The following is a 14,557-nucleotide window of genomic DNA, read 5'->3' on the forward strand; positions in this document are numbered from 1 at the left end:
ATTTAGTACTCGGTGCTTGACTGTCTTGGAGTCCCTGGCCAGTTACTTAACCTGGGCTTCCTGGATTCGGGTTCTACCAGAGGAGGGTGTCTGACCAATAGGATCAGAGCAGGACTTTTAGGGGTGGAATACAAAGTACTTAGGGCTGGTGGCTTCCCTGACAGTAAGGGTGCCGGTCCCCAGGAGCCTTCGGAGGAGGTGGCCCTCCTGGTTTGGAGCTCCTTTGACTTTACTTTGCAATAACAGGCCATTCCACAATCAGCACCCTTGGTGGCATTAGGGAGCTATGGCCTCTCTGGTAGCATGGGCTGGAGGCCTTGTGGGTCCTAGCTGTGCTGAGACAGGAAGAGAGAGAAGAAAGGAGCTCCCCGGGGAATGAACTACTGCCCAGGTCTGTCTGTAGCTGCTGAAGTCTCTGGGAACCCGGAGTGTTCTTGTGCCTTGGTTTTTCCATCTAGAAAATGGAGCTAATAATAGTAACTGCTTCAAAAGGTCCCAGTGAAGACACAGTTCATGAATAGCCAGTGCTGAGGGCTATGGGGCCCGGTACTATGTGAGCCTGTGAACACTGGTTCCAGGGTACCATATGGACTGCTGCAGATAGCTGCCAGGAAGAGAGTTCCGACCTGGAGAATATGAACTAAGAAAGGTGGTGTATCCTCCCCCACTGAACTTCGCCACCCCCAGCCGTCGCTCTTGGGTGCTCATGGCAGCACTGGGAGATGTGGATTGAGTGAGGTGGGGACAGAGCCCCAGTGTCCCGGCTGTGCCTCCTGTCACCAGGATCCTGACGTCCCAAGACAGTTCTGTTGAACTCTTAGTCTGGTCGATCCGTCTCGGGTCTCCTCACTGTCCTCCGAGCCTGCCAGCCTCTTAGGTCAGGGTCCCTACACCATTGGTTTCCCTACAAAATAGAACAACAACAAAGTCCCCATACGTGCGGGGCGTTAGAGGAGGGAAGAGGCTGGAGTGTCTTCTAGGAAAGCATATTGGAGCTTCTTTGTGTCACACAGAAAGGGTCATAGGGTTCCTCTGGGACATTCTGTTACGTGGTGGGAGCCATCACCTGGGCTCTGGGTCTACGATGATGGGTCTACATGTCATACTCCTATCTGCTCCTGAAGGGCGGGCACACAGAAGACCATGTCCTTTGGCAGAGGGAAGAACTCCAGGTGAACTGAGGCCAAGGGCAAGGGTCAGGGTGATTGCAATCCCTCAAGAGGCCAATGTCCTTCAGCATGTGCACATAAGCCCATCCTCAGACTCTTCATTCAGTCCTCCCGCTGCTCTACCCACTAAGCGCGTCCGCATCTCTGAGGGTGCCACAGTGTCAGGATAGGAGGCAGCGAATACAGAAGGCTGTGGTCCCTGGGACCCCAAATACTTCTCCGTGTGCCCTACCCTGCTGAAGCGGCTGGTAGTCTCTACAAGGTACTGAATCTGCCTATAGGCTGCTTACCCAGCCTGGAAAGCTGGGGCCGAGGAGGAGTCTGAGAGGCTACAGAGGAACCTGAGGAACTGGTGTGACTGCACCTCAAAGGCTTTCTCCAGGACGGCCTGTGGCATCACCAGGTCAAAGAATGGAAGGATGTGGAGCAGGGCCAATAGGCAGGGCAGGAGGGGCCAGCACTCCTGGCCTGAGGACACAGCGCAGCCACCTGATCCCGACTTGCTCTTCTCTCCTGTGCCTCCCCGCAGTGGCCCTACCGCCTGAGAAGATCGACAGCTTAGGTAGCGGAGATGAGAAGAGAATGGAGAGACTGAGCGAGCCCGGCCAGGCCTCCAAGAAGCAGCTCAAGTTTGAAGTGAGTTTCCTTCTGAGGGCTGTGACTTTACGGCGGTGTCCAAGAAGGGGGAAACTGAGGCCCATCTAAATGGGAGGAGCTCTTACCTCTTATGTGGATAATTGCTCCTGGGGGAGACCCTTCCTGCTGTCCCTGGGCCATGACACTTCAGGCGCGGCCTCTCCACATGAGTGGTGGCCAGTACACACCACCAGGACCCTACAGCAAAGTGTGAGCGCACGTGGGGAGATAGGACTCTGGTTCTGGGACCTGTTGCCCTCTTATGGGATCTTCAGAGTCCTCAAAGCTTCCCTTTCACCCCCCGAGGCTGACCTGGGACATATTGGGGGGGGGCGGTCTCCTATGGTTTGTAAGAAGCTAAGGCAGGAGCCCTGGGCAGGGCCCCAATTCTATCTGGGCCTCCATTTCCAAACCATGTGAACAGAACAGATAGAACAGATAGCTCATCCTCCTGCTCCTTTCTGACCCCGGCTGTGGATCCCAGGCACCAGGCACAGGGTGAGGCTTAGAGTGAGGTCCGATGCAACAGAGGATGCTGGCATCCCTTACGCTCACTGCTTCACGCCTTCTCTGTCCATCCCTTTCAGAGACCACAGGGCACAGCTCTACTGTTGGCACAAAGCTGTGAGCTCAGGCCAAGGCCCTTCCCATTCCAGCCTTCCCTGGACTGTGGGTATCTGCTGGGGGTTCTGGGGCTCCCATTCTACAGTATATAGTGGGCTGCCTTGCTTGGTATGGCCGGGGCTTCTTTCTTTCCCCCAGTGCTAACAGAGCCCCGCTGCTTGCAAGGAGAGCAGCAGTAAAATAAGTATGGTTCCTGGTTCCTGCCCTTGAGCTTCGAACAGTGTGGGTCAAGGACAGACAAAATGGCATAGCTAGCCAACGCAGTGTGTGATGCTTATGTGCAGGGGTGTGTGTGTGTGTGTGTGTGTGTGTGTGTGTGTGTGTGTTCACATCAAATACTTCCCAGGAAGGGTGGGCACTTGGCAGGTGTCAGATTAGCATGACACAGATGAGGGAAGGCTGGCTTTGAACTCAGCATGCTCCACTTGAGAATGAGAGAGAACCAGCTTCCAGCTTCGGGCTGCGGCTGTGGCTGCTGCAAGCAGGAACCCCTTGTCTGCCATGTACGATCCAGTCAGCAGCTACTTTCCCATGTGGTGCAGAGGCCTGTCTTCATGCTCTGTGAGCCGGGGCATGGGTGTCATTCCATTGTCCAGGTCGCCTCTGGGTCTTTGATGCCTGGCCCTATCGTGCTGCCTTCGGCAGACACTTGAGGTGGGAGTGTGGGGACTGTCCCCATAACTTCAGGGGGCCTGGGAGCTCTGAGCTGATGAAGGGCCATGGGACAAAGGACATAATTATCCTGAGGACTTTATGGGACAGAGGACGGATATGATCATGTTCTGTCACTTACATGAGGGAAAATAAAGCGTCAGAAACACATCCCAGGAGGAGTCTGGGCAGACTCTGGAGTTTGACCTCTTCATGTCCCACCTGCTGCTGCCCGGTTCAGTTGCTCGTTCTGAGGTCTTGCCTGGTGTCCCAAGTCATTGGTCCTGTTGCCTTCCAAAAGCTTCTCACCCCCGGTTGAAGCTTGCCTTGTGAGGCTAGTCTCCTGTCTGAGTCCATGTGTCTCCTTTGTCTTTGAACACTAGAGATTACCGGTGCCCTGGGACATGTATGCCCTGCCCGGGCTCTGGCCTCTTTCCCTGGCTGATCATGTCTTAGTCTCCCTTTGCCGGGGTCAGGGATAGCCAGGGGTGCTCATGGTCTTACCATGGGGCCCACGGTGATGCTCTGGCTGACAGTTAAACAAGCCACATGTCTATCTGCCCAGGAGCTGCAGTGTGATGTCTCTGTGGAGGAGGACAGCAGGCAAGAGTGGACTTTCACTCTGTATGACTTCGACAACAATGGCAAAGTCACCCGTGAGGTGAGTGCGCTTCCTGCCGAGTGGCAGCCCTCAGACACAGGGCCTTAGCCTGAGTCTGCTGTCCCCTCATCCTGCCTGGTAGGGGCAGGGCTAGGAAAGGAGCTGTGGTGAAAGGTTGTTGTTGGGGGGGGAGATCCTGGCACCTCACACAGTCTGCAACTGGGGGTACCTCTCCGGGGAGAGGTGGCAGACAGTGGCAAAGTCCAAGGCCTTCCCAGAGAGGACCCCAGGTTCCAGCCATCTTTCCCTGCATCTTTCTCTCTGCAGTCCCTAAGCTCTAGCAGCCACCCTCGGCTGCCTCCGTGATCCCCCAAGGCCACATAGATAGAACAGGAGCAAGCAGTGACTGTGGCCGGTCCCAGGTCCCTCTCCCCATTCAGAGTCCTCCCACAACCCCTCCCAAGGCCCCCTCACCCTCTCCATGCCTCTGCCTCTGCATCAGGCAGGGAGGAGAATGTCAGTTCTCCATGTGTCGCTCTGGCAACGGATGGTGCAGAAGTGTAGGGAGCAGCTTCTCAGAGGGGCAGCCTATGGGGAGCTGACCTCAGCCCTAGGGAGGAGCGCCTGCACAGCTGATCCTTGGTGATTCACTAAGGAGACCGGCCGTGGCCCCTCTGCAGAGTAGATATAGTAGGTCCTTAAGGCCCTGCAAGAAACTCAGATTCCATCCAGGTGTCAGGAAAGCCTAGCCTGGCTCAAGCTCAGCCCCTACCCTCTGCCTCTCCAGGAGGCCTGCGTTATGAGGCGAGGCCTGTTAGAGTTGGTGTTTGGCACCTGTGTGGAGATAGAAGACCAGGTGGGTGGGCTCTGTGCCCTCTTGTAGCCCAGCATGTGGGCCTGCCAGTGACTCCAGAGGTATTGATGCTTAGCTTCTGTATTTCCTTATCCCATCCAGGTTGGGGCAAATATTAGGTTTTCCACAGCATAGATAGGAAGTCACCTTTACATACTTGGAGGGAGATCTGGCTTACAAAGCATGCCTCTGCCGCAGGCTGTAGCTTGGGGGAACATGAGAAACCGGTAGGAGGAGGAGCCTGTGGTACAATCGTAGTTCATCCTGTCCTAGGCAACAACAAGAGCAATACGTTGTTGGCTCATGCGTCTCTGAATTTCAGTTTGGGGAGGCTTACTTCAAGTATGGCTGAACCCAGAGGCTCAGTATGTGCGAGCGGGAGCAGGCCTTACCCATGGATGCTCCCTCTCCGGTCTCTTCCTTCTGTGCAGACTCTTCATGGCACTGTGAGCTCCGATTCAGATCCCTCCCTCTCAGGATTCCCGCCCATTCAGAATCTCCATACATGGTCCAGAGCCAAATCTCACTGGCTTCCTGGCCAGCCAGCCTGAACGTCACAGGACATAGGGGACCATCTGTGGCATCTTTGTCACGTGTGCCACAGTGAGGATGGCCAGCCCTGGGTGGCTGCCCTCTTCCTTTCTTCCCAGTTCAGAGATGCTTAGGGGCGGTGTCCTGTGTGTGTCCCCTGCTGCAAAGTAGGGCAAGTCAGCATGATCTGGCAGCTGTGCATGACAAAGCCTAAGTGCTCACCTCAGGGCCTGGAGATGAGGCCAGAAAGAAGAGAAGACCAGGTCCCACTGTCCCCTTTGTGAACATGCCTCCAGTGACCTAAAGGCCCACCTCAAGGGCTTTTAAAAGAGTGTTCCCTGAAGGCTCCCAGTAGTCCCCCCAAGATCACACCTTTCTTACATTGGTTTAGAAACAAACTGTAGCAGCCCCCATGTCTGTGCCAGATGGCGGCAAAGCTGCTTCTTCAGCTCCTGAGCCGTGCGGCACTCGAAGAATGTTGTCGGTGGCCCTCGGTTTCCTTGTGTGTCACCTCCATCACGATGGTGTCACCATCATCTCCTGAAGAAGGAGCAGGTCTGAGAGTGGATGACATGGCTCTGCAGGGAGAAAGGGGTCCTGTGTGGTCTCATAGGAGGAACTGAGACAGCCGAGTGAGCAGGGGGGAGCAGTGGAGGCTGCGTCTCGAACTGCTGCCCTCCACCATCTGTCTCCACATCTTCCGGTCTGGCCTTTCAGAGGCTTTTGCTAAAACCTAAATTAGTTGTCAGTGTCAATGGTTTGGAATATTTCTCAGAAGACTCTGGCTTTCTGGGTCCCCCGAGTGGCCTCATCCTGTAGAGTCAGCCTAGAGCAATGTCCACCGGGTTTCACAGGTACACCTATCCCCTACCCCACCATAGACCCTACGTGCTTTTTACCCATCACACATCTGCCTGGCTATGGCATAGCTGGGATCACCTCTGCCTCAGCTGAGGGAAAGTAGAGGAGGGGCCCAGGATGTCAGAATTCACGAAGAATTGCTGGCCAAGATAACTGAGTGTGCCTGGCGATACAGTGTTTTTTAAGGAAGTGGCTGCCCCATAGGCAGCTGACTACAGATAGAGACCCAGAGCACAGAAGTCCTAGTAAGGGGTGCTTGTACCCCTGACCCCAGTCAGAAGTCTCTTGAGGCTCCTCAGAGAACACTGCTGGAGGCCCCATTGCAGTTTAATAGGTAACAGGCCCAGAAGAAACCCTTGGTCAGGTTTCTCACAGACCAGTTTGTCTTCAGTGCCACTTACTTCACACTACCAAGGCAGAAAGTGACCTCCTCACATCCTAGAGACTGGAGGTTAGGGCTGAGGTACCAGCCTGCATGGTTCTGGTGAGAGCTCCCTTCCTGGACTGTGGACAGCTGCCTTCTCCCAGGGAGAGAGCAAGTGAGTTCCAGGAGCCACAGAACAGCAGCACCTGTTCCTACACACCCCTCCACCGTCACCATCAGCACCTCCCTGTCTCCATCGCTCACTGAATCCCACTATGGTGTCCCTGGGGATGCCTGCAGAGGAATGCAGGGGCATAGTCCAGTCAAGTGTAAGGACATAATCATATTTCTCTTTCTCCCTCTAAGAGCATGGTATGTAGCTTCCCTGAGAGCCTCTCATCTAGGAGGGTTGAGAACTGGTTTGTAAACTCTGCCCTTACCTAAATAAGGCTATCCAGGGAGGTTCTGCACAGCCTGTCAAGGGCCCAGGGGCTCACAAGCCACCCTGAATTTGTGAGTTTACCTCCTCTGCCCCCCCCCCCGGCTCTTCATTCCTTCTTCCTGGAACTTTTTCCCCATGCCCACCATCTTGCCTCCAGCTCTCTTTGAAGGAGCTGGGGACTTCAGCCCGGCAGTGGTCACCAGCTCTCAGGTTGCTGGTGGCAGGGCATTGTGGCTAAAGTCTTCAGGGTGTCTGCTTCCTCCCAAACAGGACATTACCAGCTTGCTGCACACCATCTATGAAGTGGTTGACTCCTCTGTGAACCATTCCCCCACATCAAGCAAGACACTGCGGGTGAAGCTCACCGTGGCCCCTGACGGGAGCCAGAGTAAGAGGAGCGTCCTTTTCAACCATACCGGTGAGAGGGGCAGAGCGGTGACCTCTCTGGGAAAGACAGGGAGGATCTAAATCAGCCTGGAGGGCGGGGAGAGACCCAGCTACCATAGACAGTTGCTTGGTGTACTGAAGGGCTTCAGCAGACCCTGGAAGGATTGGGCCTCTGAGGAGAGGGAGGAGATGGAATCACAGATGGAAGAAGGCCCAGTGTAAGCAAAGGCATCAAGTTGAGACTGGAGAGGATGCAGGCCGGGCTTAGGAGGGCAGCTTATGAATCTGGAGAGATGAGTGAGACAGGCAGCTAGTCTTTAGACAGACTCCTTGCTGGGCAACCCTGCTGCAGAGCTGGTGTGAACTACTTTGAGTGGTTTTTGAGGACACAATGCCTGCCAGGAAGCCCTGGCCGAGCTAGAGGAGGCACTGACGAGTCTCTCTCGGGCTTCTGGGACTCAGATCTGCAGAGCACAAGGCCCCGAGCAGACACCAAACCCGCTGAGGAGCTGCGTGGCTGGGAGAAGAAGCAGCGAGCCCCGCTCAGGTATGACATGCCTCGTGCCTGTGAACATGCATTGAGCGCCAGCTGGATACGTACATCTGAAGGGCTTTAAGTAGCAGGTTCCATCCTGGGTCCTCCGCAGGGGCTGTGGATTTATTTCAGAAAGCACAGATTTACAAATCAGACTCAACATTTACAAACAAAACATAGGAAGAAAATCAAAACCCTAGATATAGCTCATCACTGTATTCCATATAAAAATTCTTCAGATTTTTCTCCATGTGGTTTGGATTCCTGATGTATTTACACCAAAGATAGTTAGGTGTAGTACCTTGGGGGTCTAACACACTAGGATTTCTACTGGGGAGTATGTGCATAGGCCATCACAGCAGAGGGACAAAAATTCTAAGCCTGTCCCTTAAGATGGCTTGGCTGTTCAGTGGGCTATGAGAAACCTCCATTTGCAGATTGCTCTCAGAATTGTGAGTAAGGACTTACAAATCTGCAGTTATCCATCCTGTTGTCACTTCTGCATAAACAGAGGGAAGGAGGGCTGTTTAAAGAAAAGCGTCTAACAGCAGCATCAGGGCAGCAGGCAAACGTGGGGATCTTCAACATCTGTGCCAAAGAAGGCATGGCCAGAAATCGGCTAGTCCTTCACGTGAGCATGGATAAGACAGGCCATGCTAAGTGGGCTGTGGGCTGGACTGCAGGGCCCAGGCTGGCTGGAGATGGTGGGTCTGGGGGCATTGAACAATCCTTGCAATGGTGAGGCAGATTGTGGTGGGCATTGGGGAAATGAAGGCACAGACAGAGGTTTCTGCCTCAGACACCCTTCTCCCTAGTCACAGGAAACGTGAAGAAGCGAGGAAGCTGCCGGTTTGGCCTCATGGCTTCCCAACAGGCCTCAGGGTCTGTGACTTCCTACATAATGTCCTTTTTGTCCCAGGTTCCAGGGTGACAACCACCTGGAGCAGCCAGACTGCTACCACCATTGCGTGGATGAGAACATCGAGAGGAGAAACCACTACCTAGACCTGGCGGGGATAGAGAACTACACGTCTCAGTTTGGACCGGGTAAGGGGCTGCTGTGTGGGGCATAGTCTGGACACGGTGCTGGGTGGTAGCCATCGATCCCTGAGGACTGGGGAGAAAGGCAGCTTTCTACTGCACAGGTCAGAGCCTCTAGCCAAAGACTGAAGACATTTTCAAAAATCAAAGTAATACTTACAAAAGGCTGGGCAAAATCCAAGAGCAAGAGAAGGTTGAGAATCCAGCAAAAGCAGTAGCCCCGCTCAAGCCAGCCCAGCCCTGGTCCCACATCAGCCCCAGCCCCAGCCCCAGCCCCAGCCCCAGCCCCAGCCCCAGCCCCAGCCCCAGCCCCAGCCCCAGCCCCAGCCCCAGCGGCTGCTCATTCCAGTAATGTGTTGCTCTGCCAGCCTCTGTGCCCCCTGACCTTGTGCCAGTCCTGCTTCCTCTTAATGTTGAGCTCTGTCTGAGTTCACCCTGCATTTCCCTTTATCTATTTAGAATGCTCCGCCCACCTCCTTTAGTCCCTTCTCTCTCCTCACCTCTCAGCAGATGGGAACATGTCTCTCCCTACAGGGCTGCAGAGGGCATTAGAGGGCTGGTAGCTCAGACAGAAAGGTCTGGTACCTGGTAACCCAGGGTAGCCCAGTGCACACAGTGGATGCTCATGAAATATCTGTCGGATTGGTTCCTAGGCTCCCCTTCGGTGGCCCAGAAGTCAGAGCTGCCCCCTCGAATCTCCAACCCTACCCGCTCTCGCTCCCACGAGCCAGAAGCCGCCCACATCCCACACCGGAGGCCCCAAGGGGTGGACCCGGGCTCCTTCCACCTCCTTGACACCCCATTTGCCAAGGCATCAGAGCTCCAGCAACGGCTCCGGGGTACTCAGGATGGGAGCAAGCACTTTGTGAGGTCCCCCAAGGCCCAGGGCAAGAACATGGGTATGGGCCACGGGGCCAGAGGTGCAAGAAGCAAGCCCCCGCTGGTACCCACCACCCACACTGTCTCCCCCTCTGCCCACCTGGCCACCGGCCCAGCCCTCCTCCCCACCCTGGCACCCCTGGGGCACAAGAAGCACAAGCATCGAGCCAAGGAGAGCCAGGCGAGCTGCCGGGGCCTGCAGGCCCCCCTGGCTGCAGGAGGCTCCACCGTCATGGGGCGGGAGCAGGTGAGGGAGCTGCCTGCCGTGGTGGTGTACGAGAGCCAGGCTGGGCAGGCCGTCCAGAGACACGAGCACCATCACCACCACGAACACCACCACCATTACCACCACTTCTATCAGCCCTAGACCCCAGCAGGCTGCCACAGGAAGGACCCAGCCCACACCCTAAGGCATTATTATTCTATTAATTATTGTTATTATGGCAATTATTGTTATTAATAATTATTGTTACTCCACTAATATTTAGCCAGCCTTCATGTAGAAGACATATGGAAACACAGAAGTAAACTTATTTATACGTTGTGGGGATCATGTAACTCACCCAAGAAGTGACTCTGGGTTTGGAAGGGTCCTTGGGCCACCCCAGCTGCAGGGTCGACACAGATCTTCCCAAACCACAGGAGCCCCGGGCTCAGCTCCCCCACTTCAGCTCTCCCAGGAGAGCACCCTTGCCTGGTCCAGCTTCGGAGACCCTCAAGAACCCCAGAGGACAACAGCTGCTACCTCTTAGTGTTATTCTGGTTCAACTTCGCCCTTCATTGATTGTAACACGCTACAGGAGATTTCGGTGGACTGCCATTGCGCCCTCTCTCCCCTTGTGTTCTCACACCTCCCCCCAGACACCTTAGCTGTGTTTCCGGAGCTACTGCCTCCCCTTTCCAAAGGGAACGAGCCCTTGGCCCAAGCCAGCCCTGCGCTTTCTTTTGTCCTTTGCCATGCACAGTGTGGAAGTGCCCTCTCTTCCTGTGCCCCCCCCCCCTTGGCTTATGAAGGGTGCACCTGTGTTTAAGGATTGTCCTTGTAGCCAGCCTTCTCAGTCTGGGAACATCTACAGAGAGAAGCAGCCACATTTAAAAAAAAAAAAAAAAAAGTGTGGTTTCCCAAGATGGCACCATTGTGTGACGGAGGGTGTGAAGCCTGAGTTTGCCGTCAGCGAATGGTTTGTGGCTCTCTAGCCGCCTTTGTAGCTAGGTAGGTGCTGCCGGTCCACGTCTCTGTATCTTTCTATAAATACACTCTCAGGTATCTTTGCTGGTGTGCAGAAATCACTGTGCTGTTCTGTGGAAGCTCCTGCAACCCAGACGTCCCCGTGTGTTTCCCATAAAGGCTGCCCATCCATCAGATGAAATCAGCCAACTCCATCTCCCTTCCTTGGGTCTGAAGTCTGCAGTTTTGGAGAGACCTGCTTGGGTACAGAGACTTAGGGTGGAATGGGGGGGGTGGCCACTGAGACAGCGAGCAGCAGCCTTGACAGAATAAGGTTTGATCAGACAACGGTCCAGGGGACCAGAAAAGGTTTACTGTCAAGTACTTGGGGCCCCAACAAAAATCAGATTACACTCCCAGGTTTAATTATTTGAAGAGGGCTCAACAGGGACAGCTGCTAACACTGGAGCAAAGACTGGGAGGCAGCAGGACCCAGACCAGCACTGAGCTACCTCGGTACCTCCATACATGAAGGATGAGGATTGAGAGGCACCTAGGAGCCATGACATTCATTCAGAGAGCATAGCAGACTGTGAATGGATGGATGGATGGATGGATGAATGAATGAATGAATGAATGAATGAATGAATGAATGAATTTATCCAGGGCGGTGAATTCCCCTACTCCCTCCCTTGCCTGTTTCACACCTTCTCTAGTAGCCTCAGCTGAAGACCTGGAGAGGGGGGGTGGGGCTTTTATTCTTGAGGGTCCAGAAAGAGTCTGACCCCAGAAGGAAGTGTGCCCACCCACCCGCCTGCCTGTCTCCTGAGTTTAGCATGGTTGGTAAGCATGGACTTCTGCAGGTGGTGAGCATTCGTTGTCTTCGTGGTGTTTATTTTCCTGATCGCTGGTGTGCCTGTGTCTGGTTGGTGACATCCTCGGGGCATCATTGTGAGGAAGCAGGAAAAGACACATCCTGGGAATGTGTCTGAGGCTCAGAGAGGTCAAGAACCTGCTTGGCACACATGGCAGATGGCAGTGCTGGGTCCTAGCCTTCAGGGTTGCCTAACCCTGAAGGCTATGAGCCCTGAGCTTTTTCTCATGGGAAGCTGTGCGTTCCTGTTTGGCTAGATTCCAACTCAGAGGAGACACTGCCACCTACCATGTGACTGCAACCACACCACATGGGCAAGGCATTGTGGGAGCTTGGCTTGAGATGACAGGATCTGGTATGAATGAAGTAGTTTTTGTCCCTGAGTCACCCTGTGTCGGCAGGCCCGAGCAACTGACATTCTGGGTTCAGGACCAGGAGGAAAGAATTTCTGGGAGACAAGAGCCTGATGAGAGAACTGTGATTGACTGGGCTTGGGGGAGGTAGTCTCACCCCGGGACTAATTGCACGGGTCATCTGGTGTGTGGCCTGCCTCAGGAGGCAAGGTCACTGCGATGAGGGCAGGGCTAGGGGGACCAGCAAACATAAAAGCCAGTGACCTTCAGGACCACAAATGCCATGGGCAGCTGCCTAGGGAGTGGAAGCCACTGGTTTTAGAGCATAGATCCTCAGCCTGGGGAAGGAGGTCCCCTGCCGCTCCAGGATTTTGTTAACTTCTTGCTCTAACTCTTTAAAAGCCACTTATAAAAATAGTACCACGTGGTCACCTGTAAGAGATCAAGGTAGCGCATAGAGGCTTAGAGTCAAAGGTAAGTCAGCAGGCTCCATCCCACGTGCTCAGTCTCCAGAGATCCTCAGTCTCCAGAGATCCACCCCAGCATCCGTGTCCAGATGACCCACCCTCCCCCCCCGAAGACCATGAGCACGGTGGGTGGGTGCTCCAGGCCTGACTCCCCTTCCTCCTAGCAGGCACTGCAGGTGAGGTGCTGTGCCTTGGTTTCTTCCGTGTGAGTCCTCCCCAGGTGTTATCTGTCTTCACTCCCAGAATAAAAGCATTTTTATAGAATATCTCCCATTTAAATGTTTTAATCTAAAAAGCTTGTCGTCCCCCCCCCCCGACACAGTGTGAAACAATTGTGTAATGGCAACCTTGCGCTCACCCACCCAGAAGGTTTCAGATGCTGACATTGTGCACTGTTTCTTTCTGATCTATTTTTAAGAGAGAAAACCCGCAGATACGCGCAAGCCCCTTCCCACCCTGTTCCTTTATTTTTACCCAAGGATCAGCATCGTGTTCATTCTTGGGCTCTTTCTCTGCAGCCCAGTGTACTTGGGGACACCCCCTCCCCCCCGCCAGTCACTGAGCTCTGCTCTCCTAACAGCTGCTCAGCCCACTCTTGCACAGAGGCACTGTCATCTCCTGGCAGGTCTCTGGCTCGTCTTCTCATCCTTCACTGGGACACACTGCATAGAGGGTCCTTGTACGTAACTCGTCTTGCTGTCTACTCACAAGACAGAAAGCAAGAGAAGGAAGGTGTCGGCCTGCACAGAACGACTGGTTTCGAGAGCAAGTGTGGTTTCCCGTTTTGAAGCTATTGTGAGTGACCCCGTAAAAGCGGGGATAGCAAATAATTAGAAGGAGCATGAAGAAGGAAGAAAAGAGAGGGAGGAAGCTGAAAGAAACAGGGTTGGATCCTGTGTTGTAGATGTGACCCAGTTCCTGGGCTCTGAGCACACAGCCTCCCTGGGGCCTGGCAAGGGTTAGTGGTTCTGTGGATTTAAGGCATGATGGTTTTGCAGCTTTGGGCACACATGTGCATGGCACTAGCTGCTTGGTGAAGGATGGATATCTTCTGTGCTCTCACCTCCCTTGTCTGGGGAGCATCACACACTCAGCCATGCTAATTAGACATCTTGGCAAAGGAAATAGCCAGGACCTGTTTGGCTTTCTCCTTTCCTCAGTCTGGGCCTGAGGATCAGCAGCCAAGAGAATTGAGAAGTGGGCTATGCTCTGCGGTGGATGCTACCCAGGACCCTTAGCTCCCTATGAAGGTCAGGGCTGCCAACCTCACGACTGGCACCAGGGAACCGCATACCCCGATTCTCCAAGACAAACTTACCCTTAGCCCAGGCTCACTCTTGCAAACCTATCTCCTGGTGCTGCCCTTGAAGCCAGTTCCTCTTGGGAGCTGGTGCTCTAGAATGTTTTTCCTGACTAAATAACTTTCCTTTGAAGGGCTTCCAGGGCCCAGCATCTGCTCACAAGGAGGAAGTGGCAGAGTTTAGCTTGTCCGGCTGACCTGGTGGGCAGTTTGCTCTCACCCTTCCCCCAGCCATCCAAGCAATAGAAGAAGCACTCCTGCTGCTACAGAGTCAGCCTGGCAGCTACGAGTCACTCACTCAGGCCTACGTCCCTTCTGATGTGACTTGGGCACAGGCCAGCCTGTCGATGTGTGGAAGCTTCATTTGGAGTCACCCAGAGGAGGTCTCACAGGCCGGGCTTTTGGTCCCACCTTTTATGATGCTGATTTTGGGGTCGGGATGAAGCCTGAGCATTACAAACGCAGGATCCGCGATGATAACCCTACACAGGCAAGACCATACTCTGGAGCCTTGCACCATCCCTTAGATGACTTCAGAAGGCCCTTTGAGAGAGAGAGAGACCTGAGTTCTAGGACTGGAGAAGTATGTTAAGTATAGACTCGGAGGCCCGTCCTGGATTAGGAGCATAGGTGGCTTAGGGTTAGGTGGTTCTTAACAAGCTCCCACCCCTGGAGATAGTGGTGTATCTGGTCCACAGGTCCGTCCCAAAACCCCAGAAGCCTGTGCCTCAAGGAGCATGCGTATTGAGGTAGGAGGGGAGCAAGAACAGAACCCCCTGGCCCTGCTCCAACAGGGGCCCCAAAACTCCACAGTGACTCTA

The 14,557-nt window shown here is 54.3% G+C and overlaps 1 protein-coding gene across 2 annotated transcripts in view; it reads left to right on the plus strand.

Annotated features, from left to right (window-relative positions):
• Positions 1 to 10,116, plus strand: part of Nkd1 (NKD inhibitor of WNT signaling pathway 1) — a 72,235-nt gene extending 62,119 nt beyond the window's left edge. Inside the window, exons 1-7 of one of the 2 annotated variants that reach the window (XM_029532687.1) lie at positions 1,324 to 1,431; positions 1,699 to 1,805; positions 3,646 to 3,741; positions 7,003 to 7,150; positions 7,582 to 7,666; positions 8,574 to 8,701; positions 9,349 to 10,116. In XM_029532687.1, coding sequence (XP_029388547.1) covers positions 1,752 to 1,805; positions 3,646 to 3,741; positions 7,003 to 7,150; positions 7,582 to 7,666; positions 8,574 to 8,701; positions 9,349 to 9,941 — 1,104 coding nt within the window. In that variant the 5' untranslated portion in view covers positions 1,324 to 1,431; positions 1,699 to 1,751 and the 3' untranslated portion in view covers positions 9,942 to 10,116. Of the gene's footprint in view, positions 1 to 1,323; positions 1,432 to 1,698; positions 1,806 to 3,645; positions 3,742 to 7,002; positions 7,151 to 7,581; positions 7,667 to 8,573; positions 8,702 to 9,348 lie in introns of those variants that run through there. The other variant, XM_021220170.1, reaches the window with a different exon arrangement.
• The last annotated feature ends 4,441 nt before the right edge of the window (positions 10,117 to 14,557 follow it).

Source organism: Mus pahari, chromosome 20 (assembly GCF_900095145.1).
Source record: "Mus pahari chromosome 20, PAHARI_EIJ_v1.1, whole genome shotgun sequence".
NCBI classification, from domain to species: domain Eukaryota; kingdom Metazoa; phylum Chordata; class Mammalia; order Rodentia; family Muridae; genus Mus; species Mus pahari.